Genomic DNA, 25,358 nt, shown 5'->3' with positions numbered 1-25,358 from the left:
AAACGAGTCCTGTACCAACATGGGCTGGAAGGCTACTCAGCAAGGAAGAAGCCACTATGCCAAAAGCATCATAAAAAAGCCATGGGAAAAAAATTCTTTCATATTTGGAGACATGTCTTGTAGTCTGATGGAACTAAAGGAACAACCCTATAGATTTGTTTTGGGCAGAACTGAAAAAGCTTGGAGCAAGACAGCCTACAAATCTGACTCCGTTACACCCATTCTGTGAGGAATAATGGAACAAATTCTTATTCTGAGAAGCTTGTGGAATGATACCCACAAAGTCTGACCCAAGTTATACAGTTTAAATGCAATGCTACAAAATACTAACAAAATGTATGTACACTTTTGACTATCTAAAAATAATTAAACAATTCTTAAAAAAAAAAAAAACAATTGTCATTTGTCTGGAATTTAGCAAATGTACAAATGTAAATCATTTTAGTAATCCTAATAGACCAAAAAAAAAGGTAAACATTTAGTATTATTTAACATCAGACATTTAAAAAAAATGGTTATGTGTGTTTGTAAGCATCTGGTTTCAACTTTAAACAATAAATTGACCCCAAATCTTTTCAAACATTGAATGATGATTTTTTTTTTTTCCACAGGAACATCGGATGAAAGCTCTCTAAACTGTACAATATGAGATGATTATTGTTCTGATTTCCATTGTACGGCTATACATTTCTTTACTGCTACTGGACTAAACTTGACTTGAGTAATCCTAAAAAAGACTAATCGCCAAGTTGAAAAACTAATTCATCCCCCAATAACATAACCCTTAGATCAAGTGGAAGTTTGTCAATAGATTTAAAATGTCATTATTATTTTAGACAGGGGTGCCCAATCCTGTTCCTTAAGATCCATCTTCTTGCTGAGTTCAGCTTCAACTCTGAACAAATACAACTAATTCAAATAAGCAGGATCTGAAGGAGCTCTTAGTGTTTAAAGACAGTTGTGTTTGATCAGGGATGCAGTAGATCTCCAGAAACAGGAACCCCTCAACATGTCTATGGTTAAATGCCTAAAATCAGGCAGGCCTATACAGTCATATAAAGGCTTCTCACCAGTGTTGGCCATGTATTCAGGGGCCTGGATTGTTAGATTGTGCAACGCTTTCGTGGCAAGCTCTCTGATCGCCCTAATAAATGGAAATACAGCACCAGTTAGAAAAGTAAAACTGCATGACTTTTGTAAAACAGTACACATACTGAGTACTTACCCATCCCAGTGATTGATTTTCATAGCCACCAAGTGGTCAATTAAGGGTTTGGTGTATTCCTCAAAACCAGCAATGTAAACACTGAAGGAGGAAAAAAAGCCACATTAGTATTAAATGACACTTCTGTAATATCTGACAGTCAGAACTTTACTTTTTGTTCTTTACATTTCTTTTCATTTCAGCTTCTCTGGGTATATTCATGATAATCAGGTTTAGTTATAGGAGTGTAGTGTGAGTGCAAAGTTTGCCTGAGCCCGAAACTGAAGATGAGCAGTGACTTTTTTATTTATTAATCATTCTTAATTTTCAATAAACGCAAACTGTCGTAGTTTATTAAAAACGCAAACCTGCACGACAGCTGCATCTTCAGCAAACCTCCTAATACCTGCAGCACAAGGACTTTATGAGCGTCTAAAATGGCTGATCTGTTCGGCAAAATATTTGACTGTGTGTCACTGCATCCCAAACAACTAAAATGATATAACTAAAGTAATCTCCACTGTGCTGAGCGAGAGCACTTCTCTTTTGTTAAACTGAACAGCACATCATCGATGACATAAGAATGCTCCGGCTTAAAAGCAATGTGAGTGCAGGCCGTCAGGGAAGACGGGACAGAGAAGATGCGTGCTTTAGCACGATTCAAGACAACTGTACATAGTGCGAGTACACCCGAATTCTGTTTAAGAAGAAATTAAAAAAAGAAATTGACGTTTTCCTTTTCATAAAAACAAAATCTCTTATGCTCAGCAAGGTTGCATTTATTTGGTCCAAAATAAAGGTTGTTTCTCAATATGCTTTCTTGTCTGCACTTGCGTTCTTGTGTTCTCGATAAACGTCATCAACCATCGCCAAAGTACTGTTCCAATTCAAAGTTCACATCCTGCCAAGTACAGATAAAATTCCTGAATGTGTACTTGCTCTGCCCCTTTGGCCAAGGATGCATCGAGAGGTAACTTGTGCAAACTTGCGAAGCTCAGTCATCCCAGAATGCATTGCAGCACAACCAGCAAAAGCTAGTGGTGAAGGAAATACTTCTTTACTGTGTCACAAAATAAAGTTGTAACAGTTTTTCAGGTGAGAATGTAGTTGTTTCAAACTCGAATTGGCAGTTTATTCACAAAGATAGCGCGTCTTTGACGATGTGCCTCAGCTTATACAGACTCTGACTCCCAGCCTGCCAGCGAGGGCTTCATCATCACCTCCCCCGCCGAGAGCAGCTTTACTTCGGCCAGTGCATCTCGGATGTACTGCTGGAGCTCATCTCTCCATTGTAATTAAAACATGATTTTTAATACATCTTGTGTATAACTAACAAACGGTTTTTGGTCCTTTAAATCTATTATTTGTTCTCAGGTGCATTATTTTGTCAGTAATATTTTGTCACCTTTTATAATTGTCTTTAATTATGTTATTGTGTTGTATGCTGTTTGTCGTTCGTTTACCAAATTGCTTAATGTTATCTTCATTTCTTATTGTGTACGTCTTGTACTTTATACTATCTGATAATTAAAGATACAAGTATGTGTATATTAACCCATTTCACTTCACATTTATATGAATTTATGTTTACTTTTTTCTTAAATCAAAAATGTAGATTTATAATACTAATATAATATTAATTACGGGCCGTGTTTGATATAATAAATAATTTTATTGTTAATGTACAATGAAACCGATGAATCCATGGTGGGGTAAGTGACGTAATAAAGTACACTGCCGTTCCACTTGAAGAAGTATCCGACTTGTGTCCTTGCGTCCTTGGTGGTTTAGTCTTTCAAGTCTGAACTTGGCAAGTCTGAACTTCCAAGGACGCAAGTCCGACTTTGCATACTTAATATTAAGAAACAGCCAATGTAAACCTGTTATTTAAAATATTTATTATTTTAATATAATTTATAGCCTAATTTTCACATTTCATTTTTACCTGTGTTTTTAAAGTCACATGATCTGTCAAAAATAACTATATAATGATCTTATGAACATAGTGGCACGGTGGAACAGTGGTTAGCGATGTCAGAGGGTAGCAAAAAGGTCGCTGGGTTCGAGCCTCAGCTGGGTCAGTTGGCATTTCGTCAACTTGGAATTATAAGGTTCTGCATTCTGAATGATTTTGTGATATTGAGCTTAAACGTTTTTACATTCCATAAAGCAAACAGTATGTGTGTAACATTTGTTTTTTAAATAAAAAGTCGTTAAATGTAAACAACTTATAAGAAGCATCCCATCATGTAAATTCGTTGTCATTTAATAAGAATATGGAAATAACTTAATTTTGACAAAAATGTCAGATAGAACTTTATGATTCTGAGGTGACGATTTTTTTGAGGAGTTTGCATGTTCTTCCTGTGTTCACGTGGGCTTCCACCGGGTGCTTCGGTTTTCCCCACAGTCCAAAAACATATACTATAGGTGAATTAAGTAAGCCAAATTGTGCATAGTGTATGTGCATAGTGTATGTGGTTGAATGGGAGTGTATGGGTGTTTCCCAGTGATGGGTTGCAGCTGGAAGGCCATCCGCTTCGTAAAACATATGATGGATAGGCCCACTGTGGCGACCCCAGATTAATAAAGGGGGTTAGCCTAAAAGAAAATGAATGAATGAATGAATGAACGAATGAATGAACAAATTAATGATTTGATGAACATTTCTTACAAAAATAAATGTTAAAACTGTGAATTTAAAAATTTGTAGAAATTTTTCATTTAAAAAAAAATCTATTACATTCGTCCCTTTGGCATCCAAGCCCCAAGTATTTAGTGATGTGATGTTTTTATCTACATTTATTTAGTTATGTGTATTTACTCTCATTTACATTTATATAGTGAAATATTTATCTATATTTCTATAGGTGACCCTTTATTTTTATCCAGGTTTGACGAAAAGGAATCGAGCTAAAATATCACTTTGACAGTTTTTTACAGAAGGCTGGGCGGTAAGCCTCGAGTGTGGCTCTTCGCTCCCTAAGGCTAGCATTTTTCACATTGCTCTTTTTCGACACTGAGACACCGCAGTCAAAACGGTGACATTTTTCCGCAGGGTGCGACACAAGAAACCATGAAGAAAGCCACAACAGCATAACCTGTGCCTCTCTCATTAATGCATTTAAAACTTGGCGTGATTGATGGTGTTTTGACCTCCCTGAGAGTTCAAAAAAATCAGGGTGTATTACTGATCATGTCATAATGTTTGCAGCATGTTCTGTCTAGAACAAAGGCCTTCAATTATGAATACCAAACAGCTCTTAGTCACACATTTTCAGCTTGTTTCTCCTTACCTGATAGTCAGGTAGCAGTTATTCAGGTTACCGACCGTGAAGTAGTCCGCCGCTGTGATAATGTCTATGCCATGAGGGAAAGTGCCCTGTGGAGACATGATATTGGTGCATATCAGATCAGGCATACTCAGACTCAAAGAATGGCCTGCTAGGCTATATAGATCAGCACAGGTGTTTATACTGTATGTGAATGGTGTTTATCTAAGTGTGTTTGTTTTCGCTGTACCTGTCTGCCCACATTCTCTTGGAAAGCAGCCTAAATGCATGGGAAAAAGAAACAAACATTACATTTCTTGACATTTCTTATTGTATGGAGCTACAGTTTGGGGAATTAAAGCTAAAGTGTGTCGTTTTGTCTGGTTGAAATACTTTAGCAAAAGCTCTAGCAAATTTTGAGGAGCTAAAATAGACAAATAAGAAAGAATTAAAGAAATTAATTATTACAAAAAAAAATATTATTTTCTACATAAATATAAAAACCGCCTTCATCTCGGTTTTTTTTTTCTGTTTATTCATGACAATTTGTTTTTGTATAATATTGTTATTAATGGTAGTATTATTTACTATACGCATATTTATATTTATTTGAATAAAAACAAGCTTAGATTTGCCCACCTGTCAGGTTTTAGACCATATGGGGCATAGGATGTGTGTTTGGATATAACTCAGTTTTTTGACCACACTTTGTTATTATTGTTTATTTATTCGTTTGCTAGAAAAAATAACTGAATTTAGAAATTCAGAATTCATGTGCTTTGGACTTTGCGCCTAGATCGTTAAAATAGAGCCCTTATGCTATGTCCACAAAAGACGCGGAATGCGCGGATAAATGGTGCTGTTCGCGCGTGTAGATTTAAGTTTACTTGCTTCATTCGCGCATCAAACCCCGCTTAATTCGCGCGTGAAATCCGCTTCATTCGTGTGTCAAATTCACTTCAGAACAGATGTGGATTTGCGTGATGGGCAGGGCTTCTGTCTGCCTGGTGACTGTAGCTAAATAGCTAACATGGATTTTATGAAGAAAATAACAGTGTTTATGTACTTTATGAAGGCTGAAAAACAGCGCCGATACGTTTAGGACCATGTCTGAGTCCACCACATGCTTTCAGAGGTGCATCCAGCTCTGTGAGCTCATAAACTCCTCCAGAAACTGAACCTGGATCACCGAGGCTTTTAATGGTGCTTCTGACTGAGCCAAGCCCAGTTTGATGACTTGTTGTTGGTGTCGCCTGGAGGATTTCCATCAACAGATTCTACGTCACAATCACACCCCCACAAGAGCAAGCTTCTGATTGGTTAACGCAGCGCGAATGTCCGCTGAAGTTCAGATTTTTGAACTTGACAGATTCGCGCGAAACACGCGTCAAACACGCGAAACGCTCAATTCGCCCTGCGCCATTCGCGCATATTGCGCTATTCGCAACGCGCCATTCGCGCGTATCGCGCCGTAGGATGTCTATTTACACGTTTGCATTGACTTAACATGTAAATCACTCGCGCTTGACACACGTTCCGCATCTGGTGTGAACACGGCATTAGAGTTCAAGGTTAGCTTACTTTTAGTTCACAGAAAGACATTGTAATCAGTTTGCCAACTTTCACACATATCTGCATTAAAGAGTATTTAAGAACAAACTCACAGAAGCAGCCTTTCTGCAGGTGACGTTCCTGTCAAAAACTGTTGCGATGACCAGTGAACTGTAAAGAAACAAGCAAAACAGTGTGATTAGCGAATGATGGGCATTTAAACCAGATGAAGGCTCAATCCCAATTCTACCTCTAACCCCTACCCCTCGTTTTGCGCGTTCACGTCAAGGGGTAGGGGTGTCCCAAATCTCTATAGCTTGAAGGCATAGGGCTAAGGAGAAAATGGTAGATAGCCCTTCGAACAAAGATTTTTCAGGACCGCACTTGAAACCAAGGAGTAAGAAAATTTCCCAGAATACACCAGCCACAACAGCCGTATTGCTGAACACGGAAGTAAGGAGATCCACAAATTAGTATCTTTTGTCATTATTATGAATTTTTACAACAAACAAGCACATGTTTTAATACATTCATAACTGTATTTGTGTTTTACCGTCATACTTGTATATATATAAAAAAAACAACACTACAATAAAAACCGATCTTTCACGATCTTTGATCCCTATTATTACTCGTGTATAGCAGTCCCACAACATTCTGACAATCGATGGCACTCGAAAACTCTGTCAGAAAAGTCTAGTGGGTGGCAATGACCTTTTTACAGTGTCTGCTATAATGTTAGTGTTCTTTTTGGTGTGTTTACATAGGTAAATATGGCCACTGTGTAAATACAGAGTACAGTTATTTTATAACCACAGTACACAATACAGATTTTATTGCCACATTATATTGTTATGAAAACATATTATATGCCTCAGTATTTTCCTCAAGATTAACACCAAAAAATAAAGCAACTGGAATAAATACAGCAGTCGCAATTGTCTGATCTCATATGAAGCATGAGATTGTGATGACATATGATGACGTGCACAAATGCTGTAGTGCTGTTTCATTTCTTAGGAGTATTTTTGAAGCCCTTCCCCTTCAAACTTGGTTTTAAGGGTCAAGAGCAAGGGGTAGAGGTAGAAAAATAGAATTGGGATTGAGCTTGAGATTGAAGTTAAAAGAGAACTGTTGTACTTAAATGTTAAGTATTATCATAAAGTAGCCTATTCATCAAACCAGCAAATGTTCTTGGAGCTCATAAGGTTATACCATATGTCATAATACTCATATAAAACTCTGATCAATTTTTAAATATATGTTGCATGTATATATGACTTATTTACGTTAACTTGTATTTTAAATATATGAATTGGATTTAAATATTTAAATTATAAATTAGATCTGCTTACTGCTCGTTAGAGTAGGCTTTGTGTGGCAGCGAAGCAAGTGATTAAACTATACTTGTCAACATTTGGATATAAAAATACAACATATGCCCCAAACAACTGTTACAAGTATGAGGAGAAAAATAACCTCACATGATTAAATACATAACAAACATTAGAAAAATGAAAATACAATAAAAAGTTTAGCCTATTAAAATCAATTTCCCGATCACATCTTCGGTATCGTACGCGTCAAAGGGTTAAAAGGGTGTTCATCAGCGCTACCAAGCCGACCAATCACAGAGCTTGTGCTACGCGTCGTTGCGACGTGTAGTTACATTTTTTGAGAGGTGCACATAAGCAACGTCGATGGCCATGGTGTAGGGCCATGCGTCAACGCCGTAGCATACGCGTGCGTTTGACGCAGAAGTATAAATCAGCCTTAATCCAGAGGCCTTTGCCTTTCAAATCAATAGCCTATCTGTTGAGTTTATGGCACGACTCCAGGCAGCACAGAGGCGATTAGCATCAGCGCTGGTTTGTCAACTCGTCTGTGTCAAACTGTGACCAAAAATATCCTTCTTTCAGTTAATATAGGCTTTAAAACGGAATATTTCAATTTAATTTTATTTAGGCTAGGTTGTTATTTTATTTAAAAAACCTTCACAATATCAACTCGGCAACTCGTGTTCTGGTGCTAAAGCATATAGCTGACTTGTTTGAAGCACTTCACCCCAAAGGTTATTTGTTATTCTTTATTCTTTTAAATAATGTAGCCTAGTTGTATTTTTAATGATTAATGAAGGACTTATAAAGCTTTGTTGTATTGTTTACCTTTTTTACAAATAGCAGAGTATTTACAGAGTATACAAGTACAGAGTATTTGTGTCACCTAGCAGCATAGTTGCAAACTGTGGTCATACCTAAAAACAAGTTCTTTTTCCTTTATAGCGGCGACGGTAGATCGTGCGGCGGTAATGGCCTCATTAAACTCTCACCTACTGTAAGCCACTTCTGATACCAAATCATCAACTAGAAGTCAGGTTATTATTTGTTACTCTGATGACTTGGATAGGCGACGAGACTTTTGTCAGGTAGTGTCCTTATTTTCTCCTAATTTTGAGATTGTTAATATTTTTACCTATAATGAATTATGACAACTTTTGTTTAATTGTATGCATACATCCTCCTAATCGTGTTAGTATTTTGATTATTATTATTATTATTTCTGATGATTTTTTAAGACAGCTATTTTTACAATTTTCTGTACATCCTAATTTGTTTGTTTTATTATTACTTATTGTTAATATTATTATGATTATTGGTTATAATGAATTATGACAGCTGTTGTTATAATTGTATGTATACATCCTTCTAATTTAGCTAGTTTGACAGCCTAGGGTTACACACATTCAGCGCTTTCACTCAAACATGCACACCTCTAAAGGTCTCCAGTAATGAGGCATATTATTAAAAACAAGCGTGTGTCTCATCTTAAAACTCATCTATCATTTTATTTCACCCATAAGCCTGTTGCACTCTTTTCCCTTTATTCCAACACTCCTCCTCCTCCTTCTCGATCGAGCTGTGTGAACGTGCCCGCGAGGTATTCCCACCGTCACTCACAGCCTGGGAGAATGAAGTACACAAACATACACACGCACAAGCCTACGGGCTGAACTCGGCCGTGCTGGTTTCGATGAACAACTGATAGTGGCCTGAAGCAGCATAAAATGGACAAAGACTGAACATGCAAGCAGAGCAAGATGTGTCACTGTTATTGCTTTATAATAACACCTTACGGAAACCATTGAAAACTGCCTGTCATTGACTTTAATTGACAATTTCTTCCATAGACTACAATCAGAAGACGTTAGGTAATCTGCTCGTGTTTTAAAAAACTTTTAGGGATAAATCAATGATTTAATAATAATTGTCTGGTATGACAAATGACTTACACTGAATTCCAAATATTTCAAAGTCAGACATGCATTATTTCTATATTTTAAAATTATTTATAAGTGTACTTTATTTGTACAGATAGTATAAATTTAAAAGTGCAATAAAAGATGGTTAGTGTTGTATTAAAAGTGGTATAAAATATACATTTTTTAAATATTTAGGTAGTAAATTAAAAGTATATTTTACAGTAATGCTGTGTCACAAAAAGTATAAAATTTGTCATCAAAAATAAAGCACTATGTACACTATGAAAGTGCCCTAAGTGGACTTAATGTAAATTTGGGAATGTATTTCTGTTATACTTTCAATAATTTATTAGTGTACTTTATTTGTACAGATACACTGTAAAAAAGAAACCTAATTTTACAGAAAATATCTCTAAACTTTTTACAGTAATTTTTGTCAGTTTAAATTATATTCAAAACTTAGTAAAATGACAAACAATCTCTCTAAATTAACAGTTTGACTTTCATTTTAGGTACTTTATCATTAAAGACAAATTACTGACATTTGTGTTTTTATACAAAGAAAGTACAGTATTATTTATACAGTATATTTCTGTTATTTTAAATTATATTCAAATGTCCATGAAAATTACAAACAATATATGTAAATTAACAGCTTGACTGTTATTTTATGTACCATATAATTAATGACAGATTACAGCAATTATCCTGTTTTGCACAATAAAATTGGCGTATTATTTACTTTTTTTTCCCCATTTTTTAAGTACATTTAAAATTACATAAAATTAAAGTAATAAATTGTAAACACTTGCTCAGTAAAAAAAAAAAAAATAAAAAAAAAAAATAAAAAAGTCAAATGACTGGCAGCTACGGCTGCCAAACAAAAACAATAAAATTATGATAAAATTTCTTTGTTAAAATAAAGTGCAAAAAAGAATAAATCGACAGATATTTTCACTAAAATGTTAACAGAAAAACACTGTTATTTAACAAACTTCCTAGATTATTACGATCAAATCCGCTCACATGCACCTGTTCCAGATTCCGCTGATTCCGCAATTGTTTACCTGGTTTGCTGCCGGGACTGACCATTTGCCTGTTATTTGTCCATGACTCTGGATTCCCTGCATACATCTGTTTGCCCCTGTGTTGACTGTTGCTTGCCTGACCATCTCTGTGTAATAAACCTGCATTTGGACCTGCACTTCGTCAGCGTCCCCTTCATGTTACAGTTACATTTCATTTAAGATTTGTAACTGAATCATTCCATATAACTTAAACCTCTACATGTTTTACATAAATACTATTCAATAAAATGGAACAACTGTAATTTTAAAGTTGTGGGAATTTTAATCAGTTGTATCTCGTTTTCTGTTCTTTTTTCAGACTTTTTTGATCCAAAATAAAACTGTTAAATTACGACCATGAGCATGTCTTGGCATTTTATTAAAAGTGTTTAATCGTAATAATTCAGGGAAAATTCTTTTAAAAAACATTCTCCTGAACTTTTAGTGCAGTCACTTTATTGATGGTGTTTGATCATAATAATCTAACAAAAGTCTATAAAATAACAGTGTTTCTTTGTAAACCTCTTAGCGTGTAACTTTATTGAACTGATTTGATCGTAATAATCTAGAAAAAGGTTTTTCTGTAAAAATTTTAATGAAAATATCTGTAGATTTATTATTTTTGGTGTGGTTTTTGTTTGGCAACCGTAGCTGCCAGTCATTTGACCTTTTATATATATATATATATATATATATATATATATATATATATATATATATATATATATATATATAAAAGGTCAAATGACTGGCAGCTACGGTTGCCAAACAAAAACCATATATATATTGTGTGTAGTATATATAGATATAGTATATTTAAAGGTGCAATAACAGATTGTTAGTATTGTATTAAAAGTAGCATAAAATATATTAGTTCAACCTAATGGTGAGTCAAAATCGCACAGTCAAGTGCACCTAGTTTATCTAAAGTTTACTTTAAATAGTATTAAAGATGAACTATTAGTACATGAAGTACAACATTTGTCACTGAAAATGGAGCATTTTACATACACTATGAAAGTGTACCAAGTTGACAATGTATTTTAGTATACTTTTTTTTCTAATCTGGTAATGTATTATTATATTTTAAATATAAATGTATTTTATTGTTACAGACAGTACATTTAAAGTGCAATAAAAAGATGGTTAGTATTGTATTAAAATGGTATAAAATATATTGTTTAAATATTAAAGTAGTACATTAATGTCTACTTTACAGTAGTTCAACTTTGATGGTGTGTCATAATAGCACCGACAAGTACACTTTGTTCATTGTAAGTTTATTTTAAATAGTACAAAAAGAAAAAAAAGCTATTAGTACTTTAAGCACAAATAAAGCATAGATAGGCACTAATAAGGCACTTTAAGTAAACTCTAAAAGTGCACTAAGTGGACTTAAAAATGTATTTTAGTGTACTTCCTTTTTAATTTGGGAAAGTGGTATATACAGTTAAAGTCAAAATTATTAGCCCTCCTTTGAATATATTATTATTATTTGAGTATTTCCTACATGATGTTTAACAGAGAAAATTATTTTTTTACAGTATTTCTGATAACTTTTTTTCTTCTGGAAAAAAGTTGTATTTGTTTTATTTCGGCTAGAATAAAAGCAGATATATTTATTTTTTTAAAGCTATTTTAACGTCAAAATTTTTAGCCCTTTTAAGCTAACTTTTTTTTTCTGATATTCTACAGAACAAACCATCACTATACAATAACTTGCCTAATTACCCTAACCTGCATAGTTAACCTTATTAACCTAGTTAAGCCTTTAAATGTCACTTTAAGCTGTATAGAAGTTACTTGAAAAATATCTAGTAAAATATTATTTACTGTCATCATGACAAAGATAAAATAAATTGGTTATAAGACAAGAGTTACTGCAGTTATGAGTTATATGCAATGGTAGCCCTTTAAATCTTAAAGCGTAAGTCGATTACGTATTGGGTCCGCAGAGTTTAACTGGTTAAAATATGATATCATAGTGGACCACCCCTTTAAACTATTAAAAAGATTCATAAAAGTCTATTTTTTTTTAACCTTTTTATGATTAAAATTCTTCGGAAAAAGATCAAAATTGTATAATTCAATTCAAAAGCATAAATAAATGGGTGGGGGTAGGGGGAGGGGGATTAAATAAAAACATGAATCACAAAAAAATAAATAAATTAGTAATCACAAAAACTGCAAATTTTTTTGCATAATTTTACAGTCGACACTAATTAGGCTTTGCTAGACTGGTCAAGGTAATTAGGCAATACATTGAAGAAAAGTGGTTTGTCCCTAGCCAATCAAAAAAAAAAAAAAAAAAAAAAAAGAAAAGAAAAAAGAAAAAAAAAAGAAAAAAGGACATATAGAATATAGTTTTGAAAAAAAATTGCTCTGTTAAACATCACTGAAAATAAATCACTTAAAATTTGACAGCAGATTTTCTTGCATGGCTATGAAAGCCTGCAGATTTTAGGTGACATATTTGGACACTTTTGCCAGGAAGAATAAAAGTATGCAACATTTACACATGCTCTATTTCTACAACAAATGCATACAGTGCGTAGATGTTTGTTATTACTATATTGTTTAATGGTATTTCTACTTGCTTTTAATTTAAAAAAAAAAGAATCAAAACAGCCCCTTTAAATCATTATTCACTTCAAATGTTCACTATATTAAGTGTTATGCTGGGCTTTCTAGCTCAAATTATTGAGTCAACACTGAGTCAGGAGTCATGACAGAGATTCACCTAAAGAGTATTTATTCTTAAGAATCAAGTTTTGTTTTATGGAAAAGTTTTAAGTTTACAGAAAAGTTTTAAATTTGAAGTATATCTGTTTTTTAAGTTGTCTAATATGCTTAAGTCTAAAAACTGTCTTTTTTTTTTCAAAATGCATATTATTTGTGTAATTAAAGCATCAACATTTCAGCATCATTACTCCATTCACACGCGTCGCATGGTCCTTATGAGAATATTATATTAATACTATATATTTATATATATTACTTGTAAATTATGAAATATATACAATTTTTTAAGGAAACTGAATTGCATCGATTTCTATAGATGCATCTATTTTAAAGTACTTTAATAAATAGTAGTAAAAAAAAAAAAAAATCAACTAAAAATCATCTATTTCTACTTAATACATTTGTAAACTAACCCAAATTAGGCATAGTTGATGTTTCGTTGCTCTTTGGATAAGGGATTCATAAAGATATTTATTTATTTTTAGTTCAAGGCATTAAAAAATTAAGTGAAAAAAGCCTTTAACATGGCTATAGTTTTCTTTTTCTTTTTTTTATCTATAATGATCTTTATAGTCACATTTGATGCATTACCTAAAGCATTTATTTATGTAAAAAAAAAATGGACCAAAAACTTTTGACAAGGGCAAACTGAAAAAAACAAACCCCCCCAAAAAACAATAGTGGTTTCATGCAGTGACACGGTTTCTGAAAGCGTCAGTGAGCTCATAGAAACAACGTATGACTGCTGATGAAATGGGAACAGGACTCGACAGGCCTGCAGTCTGGGTGCCAAATGGCGACCGAAACCCACGACAACAGACGAAACCTGGCAGCAGCGGCGGGGGCAGGGAGGAGGAAAGATACGGGGAGGGCCACGCCAACTGAAGGAGCAACGCAAAGTGCACCGTCAGTTACACACAGGCCCACACTTGTCCCAAAACAGGGAGTAGGGGAGAACAGAGCATCTTACGGCTGTCATTCTTGTAATATCATTATGACTTTTATTTTTTTTTTTTTTACGTTTAAGCTTTACTGTTGAACCTGGGAGGGAGAAGAAAAAAAGCTTTCTGCTGATGAAACTGTTTCACAGGGCTGATTCATGAATACATCACCACACAAACAGAACATTACGAGGAGAATTACAGTATAACACAGCACAGTTAAATACAGCAAACCCCTAACTGTAAGTATGAGTTAAAATAATAGAACTAAAGAAAATGCACATCCTTTTGGAGCACTGCAGAACAATTGTGTTTTCTATCTGAAAAAAAAAATGTGTACAGCATAAATAAGTACAAATGAATAATTTTTATAATTTCTCAATTAATATAGGTAATTGGTTAGTTGGTCAGGGCTGAACAATTAACCTTTTTGCTTGGTAGCACCGTTGCTCCTAACTTAAAAAATGTAGGTGCATCAGCCAAAATTTAGTCACAAGTTCAACCACCAATTATAAGCACAGTTAATACAAGTTTTATACAAACATGTTTACTGCATTTGAAATAAACACTAATCAAACTAACAAGCAAAAAACGTCTCAACGAAATCCTGTTATCACAGGAAAATACATTTTTATAACATAACTGAGTGACCAAAAGATACACGGACCGCTCACCGGCCCTGCACACACTGCTTCACATGAATGAATCTGTTAACGATATAACTGTGCTGTTCTCACGGATGGTGTCTGATATTGCACTGATGATTTTGACCTATACGGTACCTTATTATATGCATTTGTCATGTTAATAGCAATATTGATCTTTTCATGAGTAGCGATATTAGTATACTCGGTGCTAAAACTTTAGATATAGCGGCCACTTACAACATCTGGTGATTATATGAAGGATTAAACAGAACCTCTTGTGCTAGATGCGGCAAACAGTTACCTAAAAATTCCATCACAGACTTATCATAGCGCACTTGAAGCCAACGGAAGCTTTTTATCCACTCTTCGAAAAGTGTAGATAGTGGATTAACATTCAGCACATGATCACTACTAAGATGTGTCATTATTTGTAACTTTAGATGCCATGGTTTCTAAAACAAAATCTGTCAGTGTTATTTTCATTCTCATTTTCAGCACTTTACAAACCTGTGGTGAACAAAAATGAGGTGAACATTTTGCAGTAAAAACTGGTCACACACAACAATTTTATGCACTCGCACAAATGCTCCCAAATATATTTTAAGGTTGCATAGATAAAATTTCAGGCGCATATGCGGCCAAAATGGTCTTAATTTCGAGCCCTGTTGGTGCATTTAAACAAAACAGTTTTATAAAATCGTTATACTCAATAAAATAAAGAGTTTGGTCGACAAACATCTTTAGAAATAAAAATTAATACATTTAAAGTATAAAAAAAGAAACAAACCTAAAAAAAAGTAAATATAATAATTACAAACGACATTTTAATAATGTTTTTCTTGATTTTTTATGTTTATTAAAATTGCATTTAACATACTCCTAAACCTTTCAAGCTATCTTCTTCAAACTTATGCCAGACCTTGATGGCTCATTTCATTTTCAATGGGTAATACGATTTTCGGTACGGTTCAGTACGATTTTATTATTGTTTCTACTGTCAAACGGTACCAAAAAGTGAACCATGCATACCACTTTGCAAAGGGTTCCTATCACAACAAAAGGGTACCGAAAGGCAGAGTGAAACGCATAGCTGAACGCTATTGGTTTGATGGCCGACTTCAAAATGACCACCAAGGTCACCAACCATCTTTAAAATTTTCCCTTCTCACATATACTAATGTGCCACAAACAAGATGTTAATAACACAAACCTTTCCCATTTTATGAAGATGTACTCTGTGAATATATATATATATATATATATATATATATATATATATATATATATATATATATATATATATATATATATATACACATTTTTATTTTTATTTTTTGCTGTAATTGCCCAGCTCTAGTACTATATATGTGATTTTAGACGCAGTCATTATACATTTTTGTCATTTGGCAGGTTTTTGTATTTTAGGTTCTGAACACTTGTTATAAACATTAGTCATTTACAATAGATAAAATGAAATTAAATTTCAAATGCTTGTTATTATCGACTTCATTTCAGGGATTGCAAAGATGGTGTTGATAGTATGAAAATGACATGGTGAACTGCTTGTGTTTAATTGAAAAAGAAAATCACTCTTCAAGCACTAAAGCTTTGTCACTTCTGCCTGTATAATAAACTTCTTTCAGGTCTGTCCAAGCATAAAATTACAACAGAGGTAAAACTTAATTGTACATTACAATAAATGGTTGTTGCTGCTCTTATGAAGCATTATTAATGTTCAAGCTGTACTTCCTCAGCAGGGAAAGGTTTTGAGCTGTAAAAGGTGTATAAACTGGTTTTAAGGCGGTAAATAACTACAGGCGGGCAAACAGGTATGAGAAGTGGCTGTTGAGCATTCTTGCACATTTATAATCCTAGCCCTAACTTCCCTAAAATCCAACTTTCGCAGATGTCCGAGAAGTGAAAAAGAATACTTAATGTGGAGACGGAAAAAAGCTTTCGTTTAAATATAATCTGCTTTGACAGCAAAGATGGATTTTTTTCTTATAACTAACAAGCATTGTGGAGAAAAAGGTCAATTTTTTTTCTTACCACATACTTGCTTGCTGACTTAAAAACAGACAATCCTCAATAAGTAGGGTGCAGATTTGCTGCCAGCCACACTAATCAAATTCTACAGATTAACCTCACTTACTGAAAAAAAATATTTTTTTTGGAGAAAAGTGTAACACAAAGTCAACAGAGCCACCCAAGTTGAGCTATCATTTTCACCCATCGCAGAGATCAGATCAGCTCTCACCACAGTTGGTTCTGGTAGAAAAAAAAAAGGTTTAATCCTGGAGAACATCCAAGAAACACCTTCACGAAGATGTAAGAAAGGTCACACCAAACGCTTGTATAAATAGTGGGTTTACAGGAGTCAATTTGGGAAAGAATACATTTTCATATATTCATATTTAAGACACAGACCTTATTCATACATCTACCACATGGGAGTTTGGTTCAGTTGGACTGTTTAAAATAATGAATGAAATTGTAGTCTGGGAAGTCAACGGTTATGTGTTGAACAGATTGCTTTCGAAGGAGGATTAGAAGTGTTTTTTATTTTTTTTTTTTTTGTAAAAATACAAATGGTATGTTGGTGCCTTAATTTAATAGATGGATAACAAGTCACAATATCTATTTCTTTTTGTAAAATATATTACACTAAAATATATTGCGATAAACAATATTATTGTCATTTTAAGACAATGCAAGTACACTCTTCCAAAGAAAACATACTATTTTATTCCAGGGCCCGACAATAAGGACTGCCCAATGACTTGCGGTCAGCATGCGAGATGCTCAGGACAGTAGACAGGATGGTTTAATTTGGCTGCGAATGTCTGTCAGTTACGTGCTGTCAAAATTACTGCTTTAACGCATGCAATTAATTTGAAATATTTAACGCGTTTAAAAAATTAACGCAATTAACGCTGTTGCAGTTTTTTTTTTTTTTTCTGTCGTGGCTGATGTGTGAAACGTGCAATGAAACAAGGATAAGACCAAGGACGCACTTTTAGAAGGAAAGGTTCAGTATAAAACAATTATTGTCACATCACCAGGCTATCCAGCACTTCCTCGAGAGTTTCATCTAATTTCGTATGTTTCATTTTTAATCTTTCAACTTTTGTTTCAAAGGAATTTGATACCGCATGCCGTATGGAAAGAAAAACCTCTGCATTTCATGACTCGGTGGTCCTTTAAAGGTGCAGTAGGTGATCTGCCAAAATGCTAACTGCTTAGCATATTATCTTTGGATAGCGGGGAGGGACTGTGATTCAAAGCTACGCCTCCTGAAGTCGTGAACGTAGCAGACAACCGACTAGTTCTTGCTATTCGTCAGTTAGTTAGTGTTTGGCGGGCGGCGTGCAGTAATTTCATTTATTACTTAACTATACTTGCATGCTATTTCAGAGCGAATATTCAGAGTAGCATGGTAAACAGTTTAGGAAGGCTGTCATTGTTCAAAAATGACCCAATGTGAATATAAAAGCAACTTCAGCTCAATAAAGCAGGTTAGGGGGAATAGCGATATTTACTGATGCTTTGTTGTTAAACTAAATAAAAATCTACATTATCGAACTGTCAAAGGTCCCTTATAAAACTGAAAATAGTCACATCAATCTTTCGCCGGGAGATTTCAGTGGCTGAACAAAACGTCTGTGCATATAAGCCGTTCATAACACAACACAACCTAACATAAGTTTAGCCTGACTTAAATAGTTTAAACAGAACATTGCCTGTCTAACAGTAATACTTCAGCCATGGTGTCGTCCTTCCTCCAGCGTGCAAAACTAACTCCAATAATGATTCAGGATTTTCAAAAGTTTCGATTTAGCATTTGATTTCACCGCGTCTGTAATTTTCTAGTAAAAGTGCGACGCTCATGCAGGTGGGCACGCGCGAATGGTGGATCTGGTTGAACAGATGGGCAGAAGTCTGAATGTACATTTGCTGGCAAGCAGTTTGAGCTACTTATCGGAATTATGGGAGATGTCGGCCCGACAATATTTAATTGGATAAACATTTTTTTTAGTTTTATGCCTTATTTAGAATATAAAAATACGTATAAACACATTTAGATCACTTACTGTAATCATTGCTATTGGACTGTGGAGAGACTTTCAACCAGCACAACAAAACATGTTTCTAAAGACAATCCCCTACAACACATTAAAGGTAATCAAAAATCGCTGTTTACATGGTACACTCTTAACTTGATGAACGCGATCATGCACATGGTACGACCAAAGTCCCTGTAAGAACTAGTCTTTGATGTGACACAACGCATACCTGTGGGTGCCTTTGATGTACCCTTGATGCTTCTTACGTCCTTGTTGCAACAAAATTAGGCACGAAATTCATATGCTGATTCTGTGATTCTGCTTGTGAGAGACTGTTCACGTCATTCAAAAGAAAAGGGCCACATTGTCCCCCGATAACGTCAACAGACTAGACTTGCAACTGGCTAAATGTAAAGAAGGACTAAGCAAAATAGTTTCTACTTCATAAATAATTTTCTCAACTATCAGCAATACAACTTTTCAATGAGTGCAATTGTTTCCAATTTCCATATCTGTAATGCCTGTATTTTGGCCTTTTTTTTTCAGTCCACTTAGAATCCAACATGGAAATATATAAATATATATATATATATATATATATAAATATATATATATATATATATATATATATATATATATATATATATATATATATATATATATATATATATATATATAAATTCAAATGGCACTAACATGTCTGTGTTTTATTTCTGTAATAAATATGGCTGTCAAGCCAGGATCTTGATGGTTTATTGTGGGTTTGTTGTTTACATGAAGAAATCTGTGTTACAAGTTAAACAAAAATTTTAATAAACAATTATACTTTGAATTTAAATAGTTTTTGTCCTGCGTTTATGTTGATGTTACATTTGAATAGCCAAAATTACAAGTTTCAGTCTTTTAAAAGTGATTAATCGCAATTAATTGCAAAAAAAGTGTGATTAATTACTACAATCGATTGAAGGCACTAGTGCGAATACAACCTTAGGGTGTTTTCACACCTAGACATTTGTTCGGAACCTGTCTCGTTTGCCCAATTAGTGCGCTTTGTCATATTTGAATGCACAATCATGCTCGGATCCGCACCAAATTAATCGGTCCGAGATCGCCTGAATGAGGTGGTCTCGGCTCGATTGAAACAAACTCTGAAGCAGAGCGATTGTAGTGAGAAAGCAAAACGATCCAACAAACTAACGAACCAGGCTATATCACAGTGTGTAATAGCCATATATACGACAATATGAAGAGAGAATTTGAGTGACATGATGTCATTCCTACCAGTAAATGTGCCATAAACCAGTAAACAAAATCTGATAAATTTTAATCTTTATTTTTTTATATTTTGTATTATAATGAATCAATGCTTATAATCAAGGCTTCATCTGTAATCTCTCTCTATAATTTAAGCCCACAATGAATAATTCTAGCCAACTTTTCTTTTTTTATAAAAAAAATAGATAGATTGATACAAAACTTGAAAACTAAATGAGACTATGAGAAAGTCTGACCTCTCTGATTTATATTTGGTGATGATGTCTGTGGGTGTCAAAATTAAAGTGCCCATTTTCACTAACAAAATATTCTATATTCTACTGGTTAAAAGTTTGGGTCTGTAGGATTTTTAAATGTTTTAAAATAAGCCTCTCCTGTTCACCAAGGCTGCATTTATTTCATCAAAAATACAGTATAAATTGTAAAATTGTGACATGTTATTGCTCTATAAAATAACGGTTCAAAAGTAGCATATTATTTAGTTTTATAATTTTTTTCCAGTGATTTTAAAGATGAATTTTCAGCTTCATTACTCCAGTCTTCAGAGTCACATGGTACTAACTTTTTTTTTTTGGTGAGAACAGTGAAAATTTTGGCTGGGCAAGTAAAAAATCTGAACCACATTAAAAATTCCTTTGGGTTGAACCCTGTATTCTAAAGAATATTTCATTTAGTTACAGTCATTTTTAATAATTTATTAATTACAAATTTCTGCAGGTTTCACCAAGTAAAATTTAAGACTTTTAGGCCGTACTCACACTAGGTACAGTTGCCTCGAACCGGGCCAAAGCACGCTTTTTCCCCCTCCCGTCTCCCCCGATGGCCCGCACTCACACCACAAATGAGCTTCGGCACGCTTACGTCATCGCTGCTGCTCTGTTCAGTGAGAAGCACTCTCTCACTTAGCAGCACAGTGGAGATTTCTCTAGTTATATCGTTTCAGTCGTTTGATATGCCGTCAAATATTTCGCCAAAAAGTCATTAGGGATGCGGGGACACGCAGTCAGATATTTCGCCAAACAGATCCGCCACTTTTGGCGCTCATAAACAATCATAATTCTCTGGTGCTGCAGGAATGAGGTGGTCTGCTGAAGGCGTGCAACTGTCGTACAGTGAGGGGTTTGCGTCTTTAATAATCTATGGCAGTTTGCGTTCACTGAACAGTAAGAATTATTAATAAATCCATATGAAACAGTGCTTTAAAAGTCACGTCTCGCTTTCAGTTTCGGGCTTTGACGCGTTTTGCACTCACACACAAGCGTACCGGGCCAAAGCCCAAGTGAACCTGGCTCAGGCACACCTCTTCCAACCAGGCCAGGGCCGGCCAAGTGAGCCGTGCTTGAGTCCGATTCAGCGCACTCACACTTCTCAAACGATCCGGGAAACAGGCCTGGGCATGGTACGGATGGTATAGTGTGAGTAGGCCCTTAAAGACATTTTAAGAACATTATAAATAAAATTTTAGACTTACCCAGGGCTAAATGCTGAGGAAACTATATAAATACCGCAAGGAAACTATATAAATGCTAGTTTTAAATAAACTGTTCAAAGTTTTAATAAGATTGTTGGTGATTGCATGGGTGTTAAAGGCCAGATTGGCTAGCTATACATGAACAAAGAAAAATTAAGACCTGTTAAAAAAAGATTTAAGACATACAACTTAATATTTCAGTACATTTAAGTCTTTTTAAGGCCTAAAAAGTATCTTATGAGATTTAAGATTTTAGTCAAATTTTTAAGAGCCCGCAGATACCCTTTAACTAGGCATTGTTAACAAAAAAGTGCAGAGGCTGTGATATCTGCTACCAGATCTATTTTCTGTCTTAAGCCATCCACGTGAAAATATACTAAAGCAATTTATAGCAAATACTATAGTGTTTTTTTTTTAACCATACTGACACTGACACCTCCAATAGAAATAGAGATGTTGCGGAATCAGCTAAAATGTTGCTAGAATTGCTTTTTATGTACGGCCGAATCCAAAACAGTTAAAGTCAGAATTATTAGCCCCCTCTGAACTTTTTTTTTTCTTATTTAAATATTTCCTTAATTATGTTAAACAGAGCTAAGAAATTTTCACAGTATGTCTGATAATATTTTTTTTTCTTCTGGAGAAAGTCTTATTTGTTTTATATCAGCTATAATAAAGGCAGTTTTACATTTAAAAAAAAAATCATTTTTGGGACAAAATTATTTACCCCTTTAAGCATTTTTAGAACCAACCATCGTTGATAATTCAGGGGGGCTAATAATTCTGACTTCAACTGTATATATTGCATCCCCAAAAAAGACTCAGGTAATGTCTATGTGTTGTGCCGATAAGTCCCTATATGGATTACTGTGGCCTAATAACATGTATTATATTTTAGTGAAGTACAACGGTGTGGTGATATTGGGTTCGTACCTGGCAATCTGGTTGACATAAGGCTTTAGTTCAGTGGGCTCATAGGCACGAGCGAAAGCCCAGCACACATAGCAGCCTGCATCTCGCACATTCGATCCCAAGCTGCACGCTCCCCTTTTCTCATCATATGTCAGAGCTTTCAGAATCAGAGGCACCACTGGAAGATAGATGAGAACAAAACATTAGTATGCAATAATCATTTGTTTTTTAATATTGTGAAATTTGGGATAACTGATTATTTAAAGACGACAAATTAAATATATTATTATTTGTAATTAAATAGGAGTATATTTAAAATATTATTTATTCTTGCGATGCCAAATGCTTGCCAACATTTTCCGCAGTATCACTGAAGCGTTCATCGTGACTTAACCCTTCCAATGGAATTGCAATAATGTGCACCTTTTGTAAAGCTGCTTTAACACAATAACTATTCTGCAAAGTACTATACAAATGAACTGGAATTAAATTGAATGCTTATTTTGGTACATTTCAGAGTTTTTTTGTTTTTGTTTCGATTATATATATATATATATATATATATATATATATATATATATGGTCACACTTTACAATAAGGTTCATTAGTTAATGTTAACTAATGCATTTACTAACATGAACAAACAATGAACAATACATTTACTACTGTATTTGTTTATGTTAGTTAACGTTAGTTGATGAAAAGACAGTTGTTCATTGTTAGTTCATGTTAACTCATGGTGCATTACCTAATGTTAACAAGCATGGACTTGGATGTTAATAATGCATTAGTAAATGTTCAATTATGATTAATAAATGCTGTACATGTGTTGTTCATGATTAGTTTATGTAAGTAAATGCATTAAATAATGAACTTTGTTGTAAAGTGTTACCATATATATATATATATATATATATATATATATATATATATATATATATATATATATTTAGTGCTTGCATAGTAGAGATGGCATTAGTGTGCGGATGGTAGTTATGTATATCTGCAAGCACTGTGGATAACCCACGGGTTGGGCAGGTCGGGTAATAGAAAAAATACTTTATGATTAATTGAGGGTGGATGTAGCAGGACATGGCAGTGGACCAGCAAAAAAAGCAGGGAGTGAGCTTTGCAGAATGGGAAGATGAGACACCCAAAATAATGGATGAAGAGTAGCCTACTGTTCAAAGTTTCAGTTAGAGTCATCATCAGAAGAAAAATCTGCTATCATTCTTGGAGAAACAAGATCGCTTATTTTCACAACTGCAGCGCCTTGCGAGGAGAATCTTGTTTATTCCTACAACAAGCGGTGAAAGTGAATGCTCATTCAGTGCAGCTGGCCGCGTTTTGGATGCGAGGCGGAATCGCCCGAATACAGGCACAATAGATGCTATTCTGTCTTTGCACAGTGCGAAGAAAAAGGCCAAGTAAACATAACAAAGCTGCCGTTTAGGCTGAAGTAGCATCCTTTTTTTTATCTTGTTCCTGTATCTGTAAAAACTAAAAATGTCTTATTTTTACTTTCTGTATCTATTTGAAAAATGAAGAAAATGTTGTCTAAAGACAAACTTTTGTTTTTATAAATAAATGTTCATTTAAAAACGTTTACGATTAAAGTATTATTTTACTATCAGAGATGCGCAGATTAAAGCTCACTGAATCTGCTGTTGATATTCACACTGAGCTGGCGCATGCTTAGAGGCAACCCAGGCGGCTGCCTACGAAGGCAGAATAGAGAGGGTGGAGTCCACGACTATCCCCCCACCGCCGGGTATCATTTAAGCTGATCCGCACATCTCTATTGCATAGACTAGTCGAGCGATCAACTACTTCAACCACTAGTAGGTGCTGTCAGAAACAATCCACTTCTCGAGCGTAAATTTTCCATAAACGAAATCAAAATGACAAACGTAAGCGACAAACATCCTGATCCAAAGTTAAAAGCAGCCAAACTACAACTGAGGATTAAATATAAGATTTTTTTCAGATGCCTGACATTAACACCATGGGAAATTCTCTCGAAAGGTGGTCGTTATGAACACCAGTTTTATTTTACTACCCAAGCTAGCAAAATTATTTCTTGCCATCCTGATGTCCACGAAGGGAACACATTCTTTATTGGCTGGCAACGCTGTAACAAGACAAATAGCAAGCCTGCATCCCTCTCACATGGTTGTGCTTGTATTTATAAATGCAATCCAGCAATCCACTTTCTGTGGTTAGAGGATGATAGCGGGGATAACTGCTGGTGTTTTGTATAAAGTTTGCTGAACTAAGATGCTATTCCTTATTTCTGTCTAAAGCAGGGTAAATTTAAAATGATTAAATTGTAGGACGTACATTTTAATCACTATTGCATTGCTATTTTTTTTCTACGACTTTGTCTGCATGTAAAATATAATGTAATCATTCATTTGTTTACTGTGTCTATGCATATTTTATTTATTACCTTTAATATATTTTTTAAATGTATTCAAATTATTTATTCATAAATAGTTTATTTATTATTTATTTTCCGCTAGACAGTATACTGTAACTTGTTGAACAATTTCTTTCTCGAACCAAAAAAGTTTTCATTCTTGTTATCACTGCTGAAAACTTAAATATTAAAGTCATTTTTTATTAGATTAATTTTTGTATAAAGCCTGTATATATATATATATATATATATATATATATATATATATATATATATATATATATATATATATATATATATATATATATATACATACATACACACACACACACACACACACACACACACACACACACACACAAAAATGTATGTATTGGATGTACTGAAACGTGGTACATAAAAAGTGTTGCAAACAAATAGATACACATAATTACACTAAAAATAAATACTTTTTTTGGAAAGATATTACAAGGAACAATTTTCCTAAAATGTTGGTGGGGCCAAAATGAACAGTATTCACAGTTTATGATTCA

General features: G+C 34.2%; 1 protein-coding gene across 1 annotated transcript in view; it reads right to left on the bottom strand.

Annotated features, from left to right (window-relative positions):
* Positions 1 to 25,358, bottom strand: part of tbcd (tubulin folding cofactor D) — a 97,311-nt gene that overhangs the window by 41,563 nt on the left and 30,390 nt on the right. Inside the window, exons 14-19 of the mRNA XM_073944965.1 lie at positions 22,427 to 22,583; positions 6,141 to 6,198; positions 4,727 to 4,756; positions 4,501 to 4,586; positions 1,226 to 1,306; positions 1,071 to 1,144 (exon numbers count right to left, since the gene is read on the bottom strand). Coding sequence (XP_073801066.1) covers positions 1,071 to 1,144; positions 1,226 to 1,306; positions 4,501 to 4,586; positions 4,727 to 4,756; positions 6,141 to 6,198; positions 22,427 to 22,583 — 486 coding nt within the window. The remainder of the gene's footprint in view (positions 1 to 1,070; positions 1,145 to 1,225; positions 1,307 to 4,500; positions 4,587 to 4,726; positions 4,757 to 6,140; positions 6,199 to 22,426; positions 22,584 to 25,358) is intronic.

Source organism: Danio rerio, chromosome 3 (assembly GCF_049306965.1).
Source record: "Danio rerio strain Tuebingen ecotype United States chromosome 3, GRCz12tu, whole genome shotgun sequence".
In the NCBI taxonomy this organism is placed as follows: Eukaryota; Metazoa; Chordata; class Actinopteri; order Cypriniformes; family Danionidae; genus Danio; species Danio rerio.
Note: the sequence above shows the minus strand (reverse complement) of the source record. Positions and strands in the feature narration are given on the sequence as shown.